This window comes from Limulus polyphemus, unplaced genomic scaffold (genome assembly GCF_000517525.1).
Source record: "Limulus polyphemus unplaced genomic scaffold, Limulus_polyphemus-2.1.2 Scaffold2689, whole genome shotgun sequence".
NCBI classification, from domain to species: Eukaryota; Metazoa; Arthropoda; class Merostomata; order Xiphosura; family Limulidae; genus Limulus; species Limulus polyphemus.
In genome coordinates, this window is record NW_013668299.1 from 81,032 (window position 1) to 102,010 (window position 20,979).

General features: G+C 36.8%; 1 protein-coding gene across 1 annotated transcript in view; it reads left to right on the forward strand.

Annotated features, from left to right (window-relative positions):
- Window positions 1-20,979, forward strand: part of LOC106467643 — a gene marked incomplete at its 3' end in the record, with an annotated part of 122,707 nt that overhangs the window by 37,320 nt on the left and 64,408 nt on the right. Inside the window, exons 6-7 of the mRNA XM_013928015.2 lie at window positions 4,644-5,739; window positions 18,667-18,777. Coding sequence (XP_013783469.1) covers window positions 4,644-5,739; window positions 18,667-18,777 — 1,207 coding nt within the window. The remainder of the gene's footprint in view (window positions 1-4,643; window positions 5,740-18,666; window positions 18,778-20,979) is intronic.

The window sequence follows — 20,979 nt, forward strand, 5'->3', positions numbered from 1 at the left end:
TAAAACACTCTCTAGAAATGTTTCCAGACGAGTAGGCTTGACTTTTGAAGGGAAGGCCTGCCCATCCAGTAAATAGGGCCAGTTTACAAAATGGAATTATAAAACACTCTCTAGAAATGTTTCCAGACGAGTAGGCTTGACTTTTGAAGGGAAGGCCTGCCCATCCAGTAAATAGGGCCGGTTTACAAAATGGAATTATAAAACACTCTCTAGAAATGTTTCTAGACGAGTAAGCCTGACTTTTGAAGGGAAGGCCTGCCCATCCAGTAAATAGGAGCCAGTTTACAAAATGGAATTATAAAACACTTTCTAGAAATGTTTCCAGACGAGCGGTATCGCCTTTTGGAAGGATTCGTTTGTTTGTTTCCTCTTTTCTGTTGTCATTTTTTTCTGGGAGGGGTTGGGGAGAATAAAATTGTTATGTTTTGTTCTAAACGAATGAATGAAAATATTTTCCGAATTCAAGCGTTCTCAGATTGTTTTTTTTTTTTTTAAATAACCGGAATCGCCTTATTCTTAAGTTTTTATTTTTATCATTCTTGTTGCTAAGCACATATTCTACTCGTGCATGTGTAGCTAGGTGGATGTTATTTTCTCGGTTTAAAAGTATTGTTAGTAAACGACACATCAATCATGTTGGATATGTGTGTAACCTGATGGAAACATTTTTCGCTCTTGATTTTTTTTCTCTCTCTCTTTAGGATATCTTTCTCATTACCGTCGAAATGAAAACCTATCAATTTTTACGTAAGTGTTTACATCTAACAAACACGATCGTTATTACCCTAGTCGCGTACGGTTACTATGGTTACATTTTATCGTTGCCATAGTGATATGTCCTCCTCCTCCTCCTCCTTTTTTTTCTTTTTATATATACCGGCGTATCCTGTAAAAGTTGATGCATTATTGGCTAACTATTCGTGTGTAATGTGGTCGATTTTCAATTCCTTGTATAACCATGGTGACAAGTATCTTTAAGCCTAATCTTAATTACGGGATATCAATCAGTTGTTACCATGGCGACAGTCAAAGATTATATTTAATTGTTTTCTCCTGTCACCAAATTGTGTACATTTCGAGGACAAAGAAACGTAGAGCCCCTTCTATCATTCAATTGGCCACACCAAGTTTAAATTGTCACGAGACATCGGTGGTATTCATATGGACAATTCTGATTCGTGTTAAACCCTTGCTTAAAATTCAAGTATTTGTACTTCAATGTGTGATTCAACTAATTAAATACAAGCTGGTGTAGCTGGGAGGGTCGTTGAAAATATCGGTACCCTATAACGAAAATCTTTTGTGAATAATATTTTTATCGCGATCGTTTTGTATATCGTCGGTATTTAGAATTGAACGAATTAATTTGTAAAAAAAAATCACAAGCAGGCTCGGCGCCAACTTTTCTCAGGTTGGTGTGGGGGATATAGCCCCCCTATACCTATAGCGCCACCCCTGAGCACAACATTAACAAATATATCACAAAGCAGATTCGGCGCCAACTTTTCTCAGGTTGGTGTGGGGGATATAGCCCCCCTATAGCTATAGCGCCACCCCTGAGCACAACATTAACAAATATATCACAAAGCAGATTCGGCGCCAACTTTTCTCAGGTTGGTGTGGGGGATATCGCGCCACCCCTGAGCACAACATTAACGTTATTGTTACAAATATGTAGACACTGACGTAAATTGTATTCGCTTCTAATTTCTTTGTTATTGATCATTATAACAATGTAAATAATGTTTTATTTCATACAAATATATACTGTATATGTAGGTGTAACTATACGGAACGCGCACGAAAGATTGTTGAAGTATGAGCCAACATAAGTTTTTAGGCTTAATGATTCACAAAAGTTATAGCTAGTAAAGAGTGGGCTAATTTTGTTTGTTTTTTTTAAGTCTGAGAAGCGGAACTCTTATCACCAGCGGGGATGGTACTGTTTTTGTGTTGTACGGTTAAGTAACAAATGGTTCAACTGTTTTTGTGTTGTACGGTTAAGTAACAAATGGTTCAACTGGTTTTGTATTGTATGGCTAAGTAACAAATGGTTCAACTGGTTTTGTATTGTACGGCTAAGTAACAAATGGTTCAACTGGTTTTGTATTGTACGGTTAAGTAACAAATGGTTCAGTGTTGTACGGTTAAGTAACAAATGGTTCAGTGTTATACAGTTAAGTAACAAATGGTTCAGTGTTGTACGGTTAAGTAACAAATGGTTCAGTGTTGTACGGTTAAGTAACAAATGGTTCAACTGGTTTTGTACTGTACGGTTAAGTAACAAATGATTCAGTGTTGTACGGTTAAGTAACAAATGGTTCAGTGTTGTACGGTTTAGTAACAAATGGTTCAGTGTAGTACGGTTAAGTAACAAATGGTTTAGTGTAGTACGGTTAAGTAACAAATGGTTTAGTGTAGTACGGTTAAGTAACAAATGATTCAGTGTTGTACGGTTAAGTAACAAATGGTTCAGTGTTGTACGGTTTAGTAACAAATGGTTCAGTGTTGTACGGTTAAGTAATAAATGGTTCAACTGGTTTTGTATTGTACGGTTAAGTAACAAATGGTTCAACTGGTTTTGTATTGTGCAGTAAGTTAGCAGCTGGTTCACCTAGTGTAGCTTTTGAACTTTTTCTTGTGTGTGTTATAAAGTGACTTAGCAGCTTGTTTAATTGTTGTTTTTGTGTTATAAAGTGACTTAGCAGCTTGTTGAATTGTTGTTTTTTGTGTTATAAAGTGACTTAGCAGCTTGTTGAATTGTTGTTTTTTGTGTTATAAAGCTACTTAGCAGCTTGTATAACCTATTTGTGTATATGTAGTACGCGATGTTTTCCTATGTTAACTGTTGTTAGTATATCACTTAAAAGTAGTAATATTTGTACGGTAGTTTATAAGTTACTTTTAAATTTGTGCTTTCAGGTATAGTCATAATTGCGCACACCCCTTAACGACTTTCCGCGCCCTCTTGGGGAAGCGCCCCACATTTTGCGCACCACGAGCCTGGTGGTTAGCTTGTCGGACTGGGTTCGAGACGTGCTACTACCAAATGGTCTTCTCACTACTGTCAGTCGATCCCCCCCCGTTTGGTAAGAGTTGCTGCTTCTGTGAGCCCCACTTTAAAATTAGGGTATAATGTGACGGTCAATCCCACTATTCGTTGGTAAAAGAGTAGCCCAAGAGTTGGCGGAGGATAGTGACGACTAGTCTTTCACTGCTAAATTAGGGACGGCTATGTCTGAACTTCATGGATCTTTTGCGTTTAGCTAATTGTGTATCGTTCAACTGTACAAACTAGTATTTAGTAGAAGCCAGTAGACTCTATACTTTAACTGTCTTAGTGAGTGTTGGACTTAATTGAAGACGTTGATATAAAACAACAACAAAATTAGACAAGATATTGGTGTACCTGAAATGGTGTTAAGGAAAATGTCTCCCATTTTTGTGATGTACCGGATATCTAAATATAAAAATTTATGTTTGGTAAAACAAGTAAACTAGGGACAGATTGAAATTTATCATGGTACAGATGTAAAGCGATTGCTTAAAGTTGATTATTTTAAAGCTAGCGCTGATAGCCCGGGTGTAGTTTTGCGTTAATTTCATACCAAATCGTTTGTTGTGATTGTTTTAATACTTTTATCCTGTCACTTCCAGAGTCTGTATTTCAGATTGTGTGAGATTGTTGTCTTTACTTCGGCCAGTTTGATTTGATTGGTGTTTTTACGTTTATATTTCACTGTTAATGACTTCTCTTTCTCCTGGTTAGTTTGATTGGTGTCTTCACTTCATCTCATATGGCTTGGTTGGTGTCTTCAATTTGTCCTGTTTGGTTTGATTGGTATTTTCAGTTTGTCCCGTTTGGTTTGATTGGTATTTTCAGTTTGTCCCGTTTGGTTTGATTGGTGTCTTCAGTTTTGTCCCGTTTGGTTTGATCGGTGTCTTCACATTGTCCCGTTTGGTTTGATCGATTTCTACACTTTGTCCCGTTTGGTTTGATTGGTGTCTTCATTTTGTCCCGTTTGGTTTGATTGGTGTTTTCACTTTGTCCCGTTTGGTTTGATCGATGTCTTCACTTTGTCCCGTTTGGTTTTATTGGTGTCTTCACATTGTCCCGTTTGGTTTGATCGGTGTCTTCACATTGTCCCGTTTGGTTTGATCGGTGTCTTCACTTTTGTCCCGTGTGTTGTGATTGGTGGCTTCACATTTTTATTTTCCTTTTATCAAGTAATTAGGTTTTACGGAACCTAATAAAACTAGCTGTATGGTTGCATTAATTTTCAGTTGATTAATTACAGTAAGTAAAAATCATTTTCTTTCAATTTGTACTATTTACAAGTTCTATGGCAGTGTGTAAAATCACGTCAGTATTAAAGAACTAACTATTTACAAGTTCTATAGCAGTGTGTAAAATCACGTCAGTATTAAAGAACTAACTATTTACAAGTTCTATGGCAGTGTGTAAAATCACGTCAGTATTAAAGAACTAACTATTTACAAGTTCTATAGCAGTGTGTAAAATCACGTCAGTATTAAAGAACTAACTATTTACAAGTTCTATAGCAGTGTGTAAAATCACGTCAGTATTAAAGAACTAACAATCAGAAGCAGCTTTATTACATTTTGTTTTTACTTTTTTTTAGAACCAGCAAAAGACGAAAGGGAAAAAGAAACCGCAGTCCACCCCCAGCTCTCCTTCAAGGGGGCGGGAACTCCAGTGCACGTGTATGACAGCCGAAAATTTGCATCGTGCCCGAAATGGACGTGTGCGCTACACAGGGGGTGCTGCCACCTTACCGCGGCCTCATTCACGGGCTGAGGGGGAATACAAGTCCACGTACGACAGAGGGCGCCTCTCGGCTCATCCCTCAAGCACCTCTGTGTATGACAACGTGGGTTCATCATCTTTAAGGCGAGGCACTACGACTGCCAGTGTCCATGGTCAGTCAAAGATAGTCAAAAATGAAGCTAGTCACAAATCTGCTCAACAAGGCGACATTCGCCCAGAACAGGCGCGTGGGCAGTATGCCCAGTCTGCCCGCAAGGAACAAGCAAAGAGTGTAGACTACAGTACGATATCATCAGAACAGCAAAGCTCAAAACAGCCCGAAGACATCCAGCCCTCGTCTCGCTCGAAAAGTTCCGATGATGTGTTCGAACAGTCACAGAGCGGGGATTTATCAGCTCTTAACCTTGACAGTAATACCCTCAAACGTATGCTACACCCTCTTCCTTCTATGTCTTCAACTCACAGCTCCCCTGATCAAGACACTCAAAAACCAACCAAATCAAGCACCCGAGAGTCCAGAAAGATTGAAGGCGAGGAGTCGAGAGTAAGGAGTGTTTCAGTTCCTCGTTGGCTGACTAGTCAGGGCGCCAAAGAAGCCACTCGAGACAGACATAATCGATCGGAGACTGGAAGGCGACGTAGCCTTGAACGAACTATGTGCTTGGACCTAACAGATGGGGACCAGTCACCACCCTCCGACAACTTTCTCTACGATAACCTGTGCTATGCCACAACACCTAGCTCGAGCAACGAGAACAGCGACGCTCCCTACCTGAGCTCTGACGAAGGTGGCCAGACAGCAGTGGCGCAAACGACGACCTCCCCTACCAGCAAACTTCTGATGGAGTACGAGACACACTTGAGAAATGCCTTGGCTCGAGGGCTAGATGCCGAAAGCTACAGTTTACACACCTTCGAAGCATTGTTATCTCAGAGCATGGAGAATGTAGGTGAGTGCCGTTGACATTAACAAAGTTTTTACCCAGAACAGAGACTCCAATCTTTTATCAATGGAAAGCGAAACTATAAGGGACCGGAGAGCCATTACTTACTATTGAGAAATATTAGTTTCTTGTTGTAAATTATTTGTGTGTTATGTTTGATGCAAAAACTTCCAACTGAAGTGTAGTTACATAATTATTTATTGAGTTAAGGTGACTTATGTTGACATTGACGTAATATATATATATATATATATACCCAGAACATGGCCGAAATGAAAAGTACAGCTTGAGAATTGATATATTGTCCTATATTAACAACATGTATATATAATACAACAACAACAAACAAAAAACAGGTACCTTGAAATGATTACTAAGTAAAACGTGAACAATTAATAATTCATTGTTCTGAATAACACCCACTTTTAATTACTTGGTTTATACTTGAGATACAGCAGAAACTTGTCACATAGTAACACCTTGCAGACGTATTTCAGTTACTGTCACCGTACAGTTGGAAGGAATTCCTTTATTTTTACTGTACTAACAGCTTTTAGGCCTAGCATACTCTAGTATTCGTGAGGCACGAATATTGTGATTGTATTAATACAGTTAAAGTTGTAATTTCGTTAAAATAACCATTATCATTTTGATAACTTTTACAAAACTGGGTCAACTCGTACACTTATCGACTAAATCATAGTGATCAACTTCAAACCATGTGTGTGTGTGTGTGTGTGTGTAGGTATTGCTTACAGGTTGTATAAAGGTCAGGTCATTGAGTAATGCCACCATTCTTACGTTACTGATTAGGGTGGGACATGTATACAGTAACGTAAATATGCTCCTCGAGCCAAAAGAGGGCTCGAATCAGCCCTCCCCGAGCCAAAAGAGGGCTCGAATCAGCCCAAAATCGTAACTAATTATAGGGAAATAAATGTAGGTAGCCCAATTTTTATGCAAGGGGGGGGGGTATATTTTGTAGTTACGCCAATGCACGTGCAGTAGTGAATATCGTAGAGTAGCCAACCCCCGTGAGTTTGAACGGTCTGGGCATAATAGGTTTATAGAGGAACCTTTGGGTTTGTCTTTTTAACACTGTTTGGTAGACATATTGCCATGATTAAACTCTATTGGGTTTGTCTTTTTAACACTGTTTGGTAGACATATTGTCATGATTAAACTCCTTTGGGTTTGTCTTTTTAACACTGTTTTGTAGACATATTGCCATGATTAAACTTCTTTGGGTTTGGTAGACATATTGCCATGATTAAACTCCTTTGGGTTTGGTAGACATATTGCCATGATTAAACTTCTTTGGGTTTGTCTTTTTTAACACTGTTTTGTAGACATATTGCCATGATTAAACTTCTTTGGGTTTGGTAGACATATTGCCATGATTAAACTCCTTTGGGTTTGGTAGACATATTGCCATGATTAAACTCTTTGGGTTTGTCTTTTTTAACACTGTTTTGTAGACATATTGCCATGATTAAACTACTTTGGGTTTGTCTTTTTTAACACTGTTTGGTAGACATATTGCCATGATTAAACTCCTTTGGGTTTGTCTTTTTTAACACTGTTTGGTAGACATATTTCAATGATTAAACTCATAACTTAAAAGTGAGATCGAGCTAGAATAGGAAAGCGTACGGGATGATACGAAAGTTGTTAGAAACGTACGTGACGTCACGACACAGACTTTTAACTCAAGTCAATACCGGTAGGAGAACTGTGAAAAACCGGTTATGTAGAAAGAGCATTCCCCCAAAATGTGTCGAAGTAGACACGAGTCACATGATGCTGGAAAAAACAAAACAACAAAAAAACAAAGCTTTCAATGTCGCACATTACTAAATAGCAATACCTAAACCGTAGGTCTACTAAAGGTCTACAAACATCGGAGTAGTAAGTATACAGGACCTTCCAGAGGTAGGTATCGGCTCATTATTCTATGATTTATATTGACTTTAATTATTTATTGTAGGTAATCTTAACATCTCGCGGTTCGTGACGCATATTGTAATACTTACGTTGATGAGGTTGATCTTGTACAGAGGTTCTCAACCTTTCTTTACTCACGCCCCACCTTAAACATTTTTCGGTACTTACGTTCTCCCCCCCCCTTTCCCAAAAGTAAACTTGCCTCTGATTGGTTCTCTGTTTAAAAGCGCGGTTTAAAAAAAATAAGTTAAAGAATAATAATAACGATAGAGTGCTAATTTGTGATATATTATTATATATTTCAAAATTATTATTTTTGTAGTTTACTACAACATCATTCAAATTTCCCCCACCCTGGTAGGTAGCACATCATTTTAACTGGATTTCCTGTTCAATCCTAAAAAGAAATTTACAACGGGACGAATGTTTCTTATACTGACCGGAGGTCACGACCTAATGAGCATTGATTTATCCAAAAGTTGTTTATCCATGCAAAAATGTAAAATATACAGAATAAGCAAAAAAAATCTACGGAAGACACTCCCCCCCCTCCTCCCCAGGCTCCCCCCCCCCCCATTCATGTCCTCAATGGGTGGCTACCCGCAATATTATAACCCCCTCCCCAATGATAATAATTTCCTTAAAAGTATCATTTCTTGCAAGACTAATTATTGTAATACAAGAATAGGCAGCATCACTAAGAAAATTATCAGTGGTTAGTTTTTGGAGGGTCAAGGTCACAGCAAGGTCACGAATATATAAAAAAAAACCCTATCTATTAACATGTGGACCAATTGTTCACACTATTTTTGCTCTGTAACTCAGTCAAAAATGATCGGATTTTGATGAAACTTGGTGGACATATGTAGAATATTATTCCTCATTGTCCTGCCAAAACTGGTCCGTGTCCGTCGATAACAACGGACATAACAGATACATTTTTGTATTTCTTGAAAACCCAATATGATCAACGCTGCGTGGGGGAGGTATGCGCTCTACTGAGTGCCCTCTAGTTTTTTGTAACATCGGATCTAAAAATAATTTCTGGTTAATATTGTTTTTTACCTAACATTAAATCTAGAAATAACTTCTGATAAACAACTTTTAACTTAAAATCGGAACTGGAAGTAACTTCCGGTGAACACCGTTTTTTATGTTAAATGGGATCTGGAAGTAACTTCCGGTGAACAGTGTTTTTCTTGTTAAATGGGATCTGGAAGTAACTTCCGGTGAACACTGTTTTCATGTTAAATGGAATCTGGAAGTAACTTCCGATTATCATTCTTTTATTTCTTTTCATGTCATATTTCTTGCCTTTTACAAGATTTCTAACCAATTTGAATTCTCATGAAACATTTCTTCTTAAGCTGAGCAAGGATATTTTTTTTCTTCATGGACTCCTGTATGCTATCTAACGCAAGTTTCGTGTTGTAACTTCCAAAACTCTTTTAAGCACCAATAAGCACGATAATATATTGGTAATCGGTCACTAATCCTGTATACATGTATGTCTTCTTTTACTCGCGGACCAAACACCAGCGTCGTTCTTAACTCACGAGCGTATAATCTTCTAACACCTGCATAAGCCAATTAGGAATCTGACAGAGCTTGAGGGTCATCGGTTATATCGACTTGTTTCAAATCTTATTTTACACGCGCAGTTATTGCAGTAAATGTTTGCAGTTATTACGAACGAAATGAAACTGCTAAAGTGTTAATGGAAAGTCGACTGTAAACCTTCCCTTTCGTGGTTCAGAGAAATCACTTCTCCGCTCTGACAGTCTCAAATTCAGATTTAAGGGCGAAGTGACTCCTCCAGCCTAATTTATGATATTGAATGGAAGGCTTTTTCATACAACAATGGCTAAGAAACAGATGTACGTATTTAGCTCCAAGGTGACCGTTTTGCCGCCAAAAATAGCAGCTGTCGACAAACCTGTTCGGATGTGATATAGCAATTGGCTTATTTTGTTTTTTTCTTATGCCTTTTGCTGTCACTTCAGTTCTCGGTGCTAATAATCCTCAATTGCTGTCACTTCAGTTCTCGGTGCTAATAATCCTCAATTATGGGTTAATCTCCTAGTATCCTCTGGTGTCTCAGTGGTAAGTTTGAGGGCTTCTAACGCTAAATTTTGTGGTTAGATCCCTGCAATGGGCTCTGTGCTCAAACAAAACAGACGACAAACTTCTAGTTTCAACTCTCCGAGATTGTGGCTTCTTTTAATGTTTGTAATAGATCTTTCGTAGAAAAAAATAGAACGTGCACGATTTTTTTTTGTCTTTTATTCTTTAGCTATAACTTTGACAGGTTTAGGCTTAGCACAATAGCCAACTGCTGTAACATGGAAGCTTTTTTAAAGTGTTTTCTGATGTCTTCCATTCAACAGCTTTTACACACTCATGCGTTTTTCTAATGATTTGGCCAGTAATATTGTCAGTCTCTCCCCACATCCAACTAAGGCTGTTTTTTATCTCCCCTCATCTCCTTGAGTTGCCAAAACAGGGATTCTCAATCATTTACAAGTTTCTTCGAGTCCAGAATAATGTACTATCTACATTCAATTTTTATAAGCATTTCTTTTTGTTGTTGTTGCAATAAGTTCTAATCAGAAAAAAAAAAATGTGCATTGTTTACGCTTGAATATTCGAAGTTTTTTTTATAAAAGAAAAAAAAGGACATTTTAATTTCACTCTTCTGAAGTATTAACTAAAGGAATACTTGTAGCTTTATCAATCATCCCAAGACAGTATTTTTTATTTAATTTTATTATTACTCATTTTTTTGTGATTCAACCACGTTCCCTTTTTGAAAATTACGTTAGCCGTGTTGAAGAATCGTTCAGGCTCTCCAAGATCGATACATAATTCAAGTTTTGCCAGTTCTAGTTATATCACATGTTAGGTTATTTTAATTGAATGTGTTGTGTGAAAAATATTTAATATTAGTTTTTTTTTTTTTTACTTCTTCTGACTCGTTCTTCCTAGCATGCAATCGTATATCACGTGAGCTGGAGTAAGCGCACTGATTGGTCGAGACAAATCCTAGATCTGGATGTTTACTACAATATTCTACACATTTTTCATCTATTCTAAAAACGAGTTTTAAGTATCATTTTCTTACCAGTAGTCAACGTACTTTTGGATCAATCACCTTTACAGAATACATTTTTTTTTTATTATCCTTGTCGGATACAGCCTTGAGAAGAGCGTACCGGACTGTCAGTTTAAGGGTTTTGTACTCTGGGGCCATGTTTCCTGTAGGAGGGGCGGCGAAATCCACTTTTCGATCGGACAAGAGATGGCGGTGGGTGCTGTTTAAAAGTTCCCTTCCCTCCAGAGTATCAGCTCAATATTAGGGGCGGCTGTTCTTTTGTAACTTTGTGTGAAAATTCTAAAGACAAAGAAACTTTCATTTCCATCTTGTCTTGGATTGTATTATTTTATCTCTGTATTCTTCATTAGATCACTCCCTACCTCTTGTCTTGGGTTGTATGATTTTATGTCGTTACTCTTCATTAGATCACTCCCTCTCTCTTGTCTTGGGTTGTATGATTTTATGTCGTTACTCTTCATTAGATCACTTCCTACCTCTTGTCTTGGGTTGTATCATTTTATGTCTTTACTCTTCATTACATCACTTCCTACCTCTTGTCTTGTATGATTTTATGTCTTTACTCTTCATTAGATCATTCCCTACCTCTTGTCTTGGGTTGTATGATTTTACATCTTTACTCTTTATTAGATCACTTCCTACCTCTTGTTTTGGGTTGTATGATTTTACATCTTTACTCTTCATTAGATCACTTCCTACTTCTTGTCTTGGGTTGTATGATTTTACGTCTTTACTCTTCATTAGATCACTTCCTACCTCTTGTCTTGGGTTGTATGATTTTATGCCTTTGTTCTTCGTTAGATCATTCCCTTGTAAGTTGTAAAGACGAACTGGTATCAATGTTGCTATTGTGTTAGTACGTTACTTGTGATTACCAATCTGTTGTCTTCGACTGTTGGTGCTGTGGAAGTCTGATGATATATATATATATATATATATATATTTTTACATTCAATCCCTTCTGACTTCCTTCCAGTAGTTTGTGTTCGAAACTTCCAGCTGTTGTGCCGATCACATTAAAACTTTTGGTAGTGTTTAAAGATGTGTGTAAAAACTAAGGTAACGTTGGACAGCAGTTTCGAGTTCTATACGAATCGTGTGTCTGTAGATTCGGAATATTGAAACTATAGCAAAACAACAACAACAAAAGTAATAGGAATACAAGCTCACGTCCGATGTCAAAGAAACACAGTAATATCTGAATCCTACTAAAGCCTGTTTATAGACACAACAATTTCGCGTTTACGTTTTCTTTCCTCGGTCAAAAACTGTATAAAATATTTTAATACGTAACATAATACAATTTTCTCCAACCAACAAATACGTAAATATAGTATTGTTTGAATCTAAGTTTCAAATGGACAGCAACTGCCTACAAATGTAGAGGACAACAGCCAACTGCTGTCCATTTGAAACTTAGATTCATTATGAATACTCTGCCTAAACAACCTATCAAATGTAGTATTGTATTTTCTCACCAACACTAAATGCTCAATAAACCATTACAAAAAATGAAAGTGGCCAGGTGGTTAGGGCACTCGACTCGCAATCTGAGGGTCGCGGGTTCGAATCCCCGTCCCACCAAACATGCTCGCCCCTTTCAGCCGTTGGTGCGTTATAATGTGACGGTCAATCCCACAATTCGTTGGTAAAAGATTAGCCCAAGAGTTGGCGGTGGATGGTGATGACTAGCTGCCTTCCCTCTAGTCTAAATTAGGGACGGATAGCGCAGATAGCCCTCGTGTAGCTTTGCACGAAATTTGAACCAACCGTGTCACGGTAACAGAATATAGAAAATAAGTCTGAATATATGTTGTTTTGTTTCCTTCCAACCCAGAAATTATCTTTAAAGATAAAGTGAGTGTGGTTGTTGAACTCGGTCGAGCCAATTTAAATGGTTTGTGGAAAATTTGTCGCCATTTTGATAAGTAAAATATTGGGCCACTAGAATATGCAATGTTTGTTTCTTGGTAGTATCTTAAGAATATCAATTGAATTTAATGTTTAGCATTTACATGTTAAATGCTAAATCAGTCCTTGTTTAGATGTCTCCCCCACCACCGTATACCTACTAACTATGTCTTAGTGTGAAGCCAGGATAGTATACAGGTGTATACACCTACTATTTATGACTTAGTGTGAAGCCAGGATAGTGTACAGGTATATACACACCTACTAACTATGTTTTAGTGTGAAGCCAGGATAGTATACAAGTGTATACACACACCTACTAACTATGTCTTGGTGTGAAGCCAGGATAGTATACAGGTGTATACACCTACTATTTATGACTTAGTGTGAAGCCAGGATAGTGTACAGGTATATACACACCTACTAACTATGTTTTGGTGTGAAGCCAGGATAGTATACAGGTGTATACACACCTACTAACTATGTCTTAGTGTGAAGCCAGGATAGTATACAGGTTTATACACACCTACTAACTGCGTCTTAGTGTGAAGCCAGGATAGTATACAGGTGTATACACACCTACTAACTATGTCTTGGTGTGAAGCCAGGATAGTATACAGATGTATACACACCTACTAACTGTGTCTTAGTGTGAAGCCAGGATAGTATACAGGTGTATACACACCTACTAACTATGTCTTAGTGTGAAGCCAGGATAGTGTACAGGTGTATACACACCTACCATGCATGTCTGGGTGTGAAACAAGGAAAATTTAGTTAACCCTAAAATTACCACAATCTGATGATAGATTAGACCAGCGTTTCCCAAACCTTTTTGGCCACAGAACACTTTTCAGCTGAGAAAAAGCTTACGGAACACTAAACACGTGAAATATAGGCGTAGAAGTTATGTGTGCGCGCAGCGCCCTCTAGATTATTTGTATATTATTTATTTCTTTATTTAATCAAATCACATGTTAATTAATTTTTACATCTATATCCTTATAATATCTTTTAGGAACAAACCTCTCCACGAAGATATCACGTAGAATAGATATGGCATCTTCTATAATTCTTCTTCAATGTGAAATCGATATTATCTAATTCTAATACACAGGGAAATATTTCATAATAAGTTATGATCGTACGATAAGTGTTAAATATTTTATTAACATTTAAAATCGTGATTTTCTCACGGAGCACCAATCAATCCGGGTCGGAACATAGTTTGGTAAACGCTGGATTAGAGAAACAACACGTCTAACATTATATATATATAAACTTTTGTTTGATATCAGTAGTTCTTTAAAGTTTAGAAAGTTTCTCACCTTGAGAAGAAGTAATTAATTGTCCATCAGTTCTGGTTCCAAGGGTGTGTCATTAAAAAGCACGTTTGATGTTCCAAATTAATATTTACCGTTGGCACTTCGTTATCAAGAAACATGCTTCTGGTGTTCAGTCTGTAGAAGAAAGATAGGCTGTAATTAATTTACTGTTGTCTCTAAACCACGATTAGATATTTAAGAGACAAGGAACACTCCCATTTTTCTCATTGATTTCTATAGCAGGAACTTATTGGCAAATAATAAAAAAAAGTATTTTCTTTGTCTTTAAATCTAGTAACTTCTGATTTTCCTATTCATTCATAGATGGCTCTTATATCTAGCCATTAATGTATGCCTTATTTGTTATAATATAGCCAAAGTTACGGATAAATGCCCATTTTGACATGTACTTAAAGCTCTACTGCTTTACAAGAGCTAGTTCTCCAATATAAGATCAGTTGTATTTTGAAATCGCTGGTTCAAGAGTTTCGGAATTTCTCGTATTCCAACACCGCTAGTCCCCCGAGTATAATATTACTGTATTTTAATCAAATCAGTCCGACAGTCTAACAAGTGTTATATTTTGTCTGGAGTTAGACTTGTGTTTTCTGTTTCCCTGATGCAGAGACTTGTAAAGGAACCATTTACATTTTAGTTCAGCTTTATAGGGAACATAAGCAGGACAATGTATTGAAAAAAGTGCATGATTAAACTCAAAACATGTATTATATTAATTCCTTCAAAATATGAATATTGAAAGTTTTGTTTTTATGGTGGGGGGATCCTTGTAATTGTTGCCGTGCGCCCTTGTATCCCCCACTCCCTAGCGCCGGCAGTGTTCTAATATAACTATTCAATGAAACTTTAAGCTGTGGTGGGGGGGACAACTATAAATCGATAGGCCTAGGATATTCCTTCTTTCGTTTCTTTCAGAATTTTAGCATAAAGCTCCATAAACGACTATATGTGCAAAACATTCCCTAATTTTTAAGCTGATAGATTAGAGGGGAGACAAAATAAAAACACCTTCCGCCTACTCTTGGGCTACTTTTGTTTGATCTCAGTATATTTTATTTGTGATAATTAATTAGGCGAAGATAAACGTTTTATAGGACGAGTGAGTTATTATAATTGTGTTGTTGGAATTGGAGTCAGCCCTAAAAAAAAAAAAATCATAGCAGGGCGAAAAATGGTCGTTATTGATTTCTTTAGATATCACCAACAACTTTGCTTTCTAGAATAATTAAAGTGAACAGAATGTCTGGAGTAAAAGAACGGTTATGGTTGCAGCTTACGTCGTGTATTAAATTCAAAAACTTGGCGTGTACCTCCTTGTTTTGGTGATACGTGGATGGTTCTGACAGACTTGAACAAGTGTTTGCTACATTGTCGCTGTGTTTCGAACGAGTGTTAGTACGAGTACTTTTCCGTTTTTATCTAGATCCATAATTGCTTTCTTGCCACGATGCAACTAGGCCGAATAAGTTTTTGTTGTTTCTTCTTATTACTTATGGTCAAAAAGATGATGTACTATTTTTTTTTTTTTTGGCTTGCCATATTGCTTAAGCCTATTAAATAGTTGATAAATATTTCTGTTTCAAACGTTAACGCTCTAATTTCTAAGCATTCGTTAGAAATGTTGCTGATACAGAACACAACAGAAATATATAAATATAATCGTACTGTCTGTTGTCTGTCCGTGTAACTACTACTGAGGGTGTGGATGGATTTTCACCAAAATTGGTATGGAGGTTCATTAGGTCCATGCGGTAGTACATGGGAATTTTCAGTTTTGCCTTTTTTTTTCGGTTTTTATGGTCGTTTTTCTCGCCTCCTGTGGATGGATCTTAACCAAATTTGATATGAAGGTTTATTAGGTCCATAGGGAAATGCATGGAAATTTCCAGTTTTGCGTTTTTATCATTACCACGCCCCCTGTTGATGGATCTTAACCAAATTTGGCATGAAGGTTTATTGGGGGGTCCATGCGGAGATACATACAAGATTGCGGGTTCATATTTTGTGTTTTGCAGTTTTTATGGGCGTTTTTTTTTTACAACTACATATAAGGGAAGCAACTTTTCATGTCCTAAAATAACCTTTCAATAATCATGAATTTACATAACTTCCGTCCAGGGAACGAGTACTCCAGATAGTTATTATTAATATTTTACTGTAAATTCAATGTTGCATAGTAGTGATTTTGCATACAATTAAAATGGCAGATGAAGACAGACTTCCAGTTAAGAAATCAACAATGCTGTACGTTCATTTTTAAAAACATCCAGCCAACAATGTTGTATGACATTTTTAGAAACATCCAGCCAACAATGTTGTACGACATTTTTAGAAAGATCCAGCCAACAATGTTGTACGACATTTTAAGACATATCCAGCCAACAATGTTGTACGACATTTTGAGACACATCCAGCCAACAATGTTGTACGACATTTTAAGGCATATCCAGCCAACAATGTTGTACGACATTTTAAGACATATCCAGCCAACAATGTTGTACGACATTTTGAGACACATCCAGCCAACAATGTTGTACGACATTTTGAGACACATCCAGCCAACAATGTTGTACGACATTTTTAGAAACACCCAGCCAACGATGTTGTACGACATTTTTAGAAACACCCAGCCAACGATGTTGTACGACATTTTTAGAAACACCCAGCCAACGATGTTGTACGACATTTTTAGAAACATCCAGCCAACAATGTTGTACGACATTTTTAGAAACATCCAGCCAACAATGTTGTACGACATTTTTAGAAACATCCAGCCAACAATGTTGTACGACATTTTTAAAAACATCCAGCTAACAATGTTGTACGACATTTTTAGAAACATCCAGCCGATTGATGGTCACGAACACTGTTCACTCTTCAAGTAATGAATTAACTAAAAACTTTGTGTGTGAAACTCGTAGAAAAATGTGTAATTACTGGTAATAAAAGTAATAAAACTGCTCTGGTCACTGTAACACAACTGTAAATACAATGTGATGAATATTGTAAAATCGGAACCCGCTCAAAGGACTTCAGTTACTTCAGATAATGTGACACTATGATTTCACGCTATTTAAGTCCCTCGGTGGGACAGCGGTAAGTCTACAGACTTACAACGTTAAAATCCGGGGTTCGATTCCTCGCGATGGACAAAACAAGTAACCCGATGTGGCTTTGCTCGTAAAAAAAACAACAAATAACTAACAAAACGTGGCACTTAAAAAGTCGACATATCTGTTTATACTCAGAGACTTGAAAGAATTCTACCCACACTGTTTTTTAATTAAGAATCTAATTCTCTAAATGATTTCGGTTGGTTCCCTCACTTAACATTAAAATAATCTTGATTAGTTGCCCACCATATTGTTGAAGCAGCACCTAATTCTTCGTTAAAAGTTGTGATTAAGTGGGATGGACGTCTCGGAAACTATTTGTGTGTCTTCACACGCTACTTAATAATGGTTAGACTGTAACAATGGTGATTAAGTAGGACGGATGTCTCGGAAACTATTTATATGTACATCTTCACACGCTACGTAATAATGGTTAGACTATAACTATGGTGATTAAGTAGGATGGATGTCTCGGAAACTATTTATATGTGTCTTCACACGCTACTTAATAATGGTTAGACTATAACAATGGTGATTAAGTAGGATGGATGTCTCGGAAATTATTTATATGTGTCTTCACACGCTACTTAATAATAGTTAGACTGTAACTATGGTGATTAAGTAGGATGGATGTCTCGGAAACTATTTATATGTTTCTTCACACGCTACTTAATAATGGTTAGACTATAACAATGGTGATTAAGTAGGATGGATGTCTCGGAAACTATTTATATGTTTCTTCACGCGAAACTTAATAATGGTTAGACTGTAACTATGGTGATAATAATATTGCTTTCCTGCCCTCTAGTGACGAAATGAAAATTATATATATATATTTTTTGTTAAAGATTGTAATATGGAGTGAAGTAATGGTTATGTTAGAGATCGATAATATTTCAGAATCCCAATATCTTAATAGCGTTCCAACATGGAGCAGTTTGATCTATGAACAACAACAACAAAAAAAACGTGAATTTCGTTAACTGCTTATTATTATTATTAGTTAACTGCTACTGTTCGTCAAAGGCAAGTCTTCGGACTTATGATCCAGGGTTCGATTCCCTATTATGTACAGATCGCATTTCGTTGGTTTACGCTAAAGAAGAACATCAATAAACCACCTAGACACCTTATATGATAAAAAAGAATAAACACGATTGATTCTATAGGGAGTAAAAGATAACGTTCCACTTATTTGTCTAATTAGGCTTTTATTCAGTTTTTTAATATTTGTAGGAAGGTAAAGAGTTATTCGTAAAAGTTATATGACTAGAAAACACTGTGGTGATAGCGAAAAAATAAAAAAAGAAACTATTTCCTAATGCGTCATTAACACTAGATGGTGCTGAAGGGTCTTTAGACTGTAATTGGATTTCTATTGATTTCTGTTATTCTTTGTGCCTTTGCATGCTTTTCTGCTAGCTTCTAGACTTGTAGCTGTCGTGTGTCTAGTTTATTTTGTATTAGATGCTCATTTTTGTTTTGCTTTTTTTTTTCTTTTGCCTTTTAGTTTCTTTAATGCGCGAGGTGCATGTGGAATTGGAGGCCATCAGACGAGAAGAGAATGCTTTGAAACTTCAGAGCCACCTGCTGGACGGGACTAGAGGAATATGGGAACCACGTGAGTGTTTTTCATTCTGTAACAGTGCTGCCTTGAACGTAACTGTTTTATGTGACTAAAATAGCTGTCTTAGAAGCCTCTTGTTGTTGGTTTTTTTGCACCAACCCTCTGTGAAGTGATTTCATAAAATGATCATAATAAGGCTTAGTTATCTTTCTTTGCTAACAATAGTGAGGAGCGTGTTCAGTAGCATTGAGGCATAAACCTTGGACTTTCCGACTCGTGGCTCAGCATGTTAACCACTAAGCCCAAGTCCGTGAGATATAACCACAAGGGCTTTGTTCTGAATAATAGGATTGACTGTTACTTTTATAACGCACCTGCAACTGCAGAGCGTATTAAGCAGCATCACAGCGTGAGCTTTGGATCTTACTATTGGTAGCTCGGCAAACCACTGTTTACGGTACGTTTACGGACTTACAACACTAAAATCCGGGGTTCGTTTCTCCACGGCGGACACAGCAGATAGCTCAGTGTGGCTTTGCACTGAAACAAATAAACAAGAAACTAACCACTTGTATATTTCTAGCCCGTAATTGATATTTCGTTCAGTACTGGGAAAAATACTGTTGATGTATTAGTAACTTCAAACTGGTATGTCTAAAATCAGAGATGTGTTGGTGGCTTAACCAACTTTAATAAATGTTTGGGTTCAGATTGATAGCATACGAAAAGTAAACACAAAAGGTAATTGGTTGAGTGGGTCGACTGTATAATTAAAAATATTTTCTACTGTCTTCCATATAAGCAGAAAATTTAGCACCGTTTATTATTAGTTGTTTTTGGGGGATGTCCCCCCATAGATTGAGCTGCTTTTAGCAGCTACTTATACTTTCAATGTCTCATTGTAAAATGTGCATGTCTAGTCAAGCACCCCCATGGAGGAATGTCCCCCCATAGATTGAGCTGCTTTTAGCAGCTACTTATACTTTCAATGTCTCATTGTAAAATGTGCATGTCTAGTCAAGCACCCCCCCACTTTGCAACTCCTTCCTACACCATTTTTAAAGTATATAGACAGACATTACATTCCTAGCAATAAAACTTGGCGTCTTATTTTGTACGATAATTATTTGTTTCAATATTGTGTTGTTATTTTAGTATTACTATTGGGGTGTTTCAAAAGTCCCCTTGTCAATTATTGACCCCATTCTTCGTATATTGGACACTTACAAATCTCTCTGTAATGCTTCAACAGAAATTAAGTACTCGTACATTATTTGTTTGTTGTTAAGCACAAAGTTACGCAATGAGCTATCTGTGCTGGGTATCGAAATCCGGGTTTTAGCGTTATAAGCCTTCAGACTTACCGCTGTGCCACTAGGGGGCCACAAAAATAAAATACTTATAAACACAGAAGTGACTCCTAGTTGTTTTTTTTTCTTTTTATCGTAATAAAATCTGTAATGGAATATTTTATTATCTTCCATACGTAGAAATGATGAAAAGCAAGACATTAAATTTGCCACTGATAGTGTTGTTTAGGTTTTCTGTTAAAAACTAAACACCAGTTAGGACTATTTTATCAGTGGAGGTTTTAGAGAATTCCTTAGTATAATATATATATATTATTGTTGTTTTCTTTTGTAAAAGTATGTGTCGTTTTATTGTATTTTTGTATTTAGTAAACTGTAGAAATATTGTATAACTATTGTTATTGTTTACATTTTCCAATATTCGGTATATTGTAGAAGCATTGTTGTGTAATTGTAATTGTCTGTAGAAGCAATGTTGATTGTCATTATATTTTTTTTGTATTTAGTAATCTGTTAAAGTGTTGATTATTTTTTGTATTTATTTTCATGTTCTTATACACTGATTAAAACATATAAGGATAAACACAATTTATAAAATTCTAACTGTAATGCCAATCGCAATCTTCGAACGGGCGTGGCCTAGTAATTAGTAAACCAGAGGACTCGTGGTTCGCGACACGTTGTTGCAAAATCGTTCCCCGCAATTTGGGTCCGTGGGTTCTTTATAACAGTGAGGGTCGAATCCCATAAATCTATTAAAGCAACCCAACGGTATGTGTTGGGTGTCCTTGGCTAGCTGCTTTCACTTTTATATTTCTTCTCAAATTAGAGACAGATCTGAAAAAATATTGTTGATTTATCATATTTGTTGTTATATTTAGTAATCTGAAGAAATATTGTTGATTTATCATATTTGTTGTCATATTTGGTGATCTGAAGAAATATT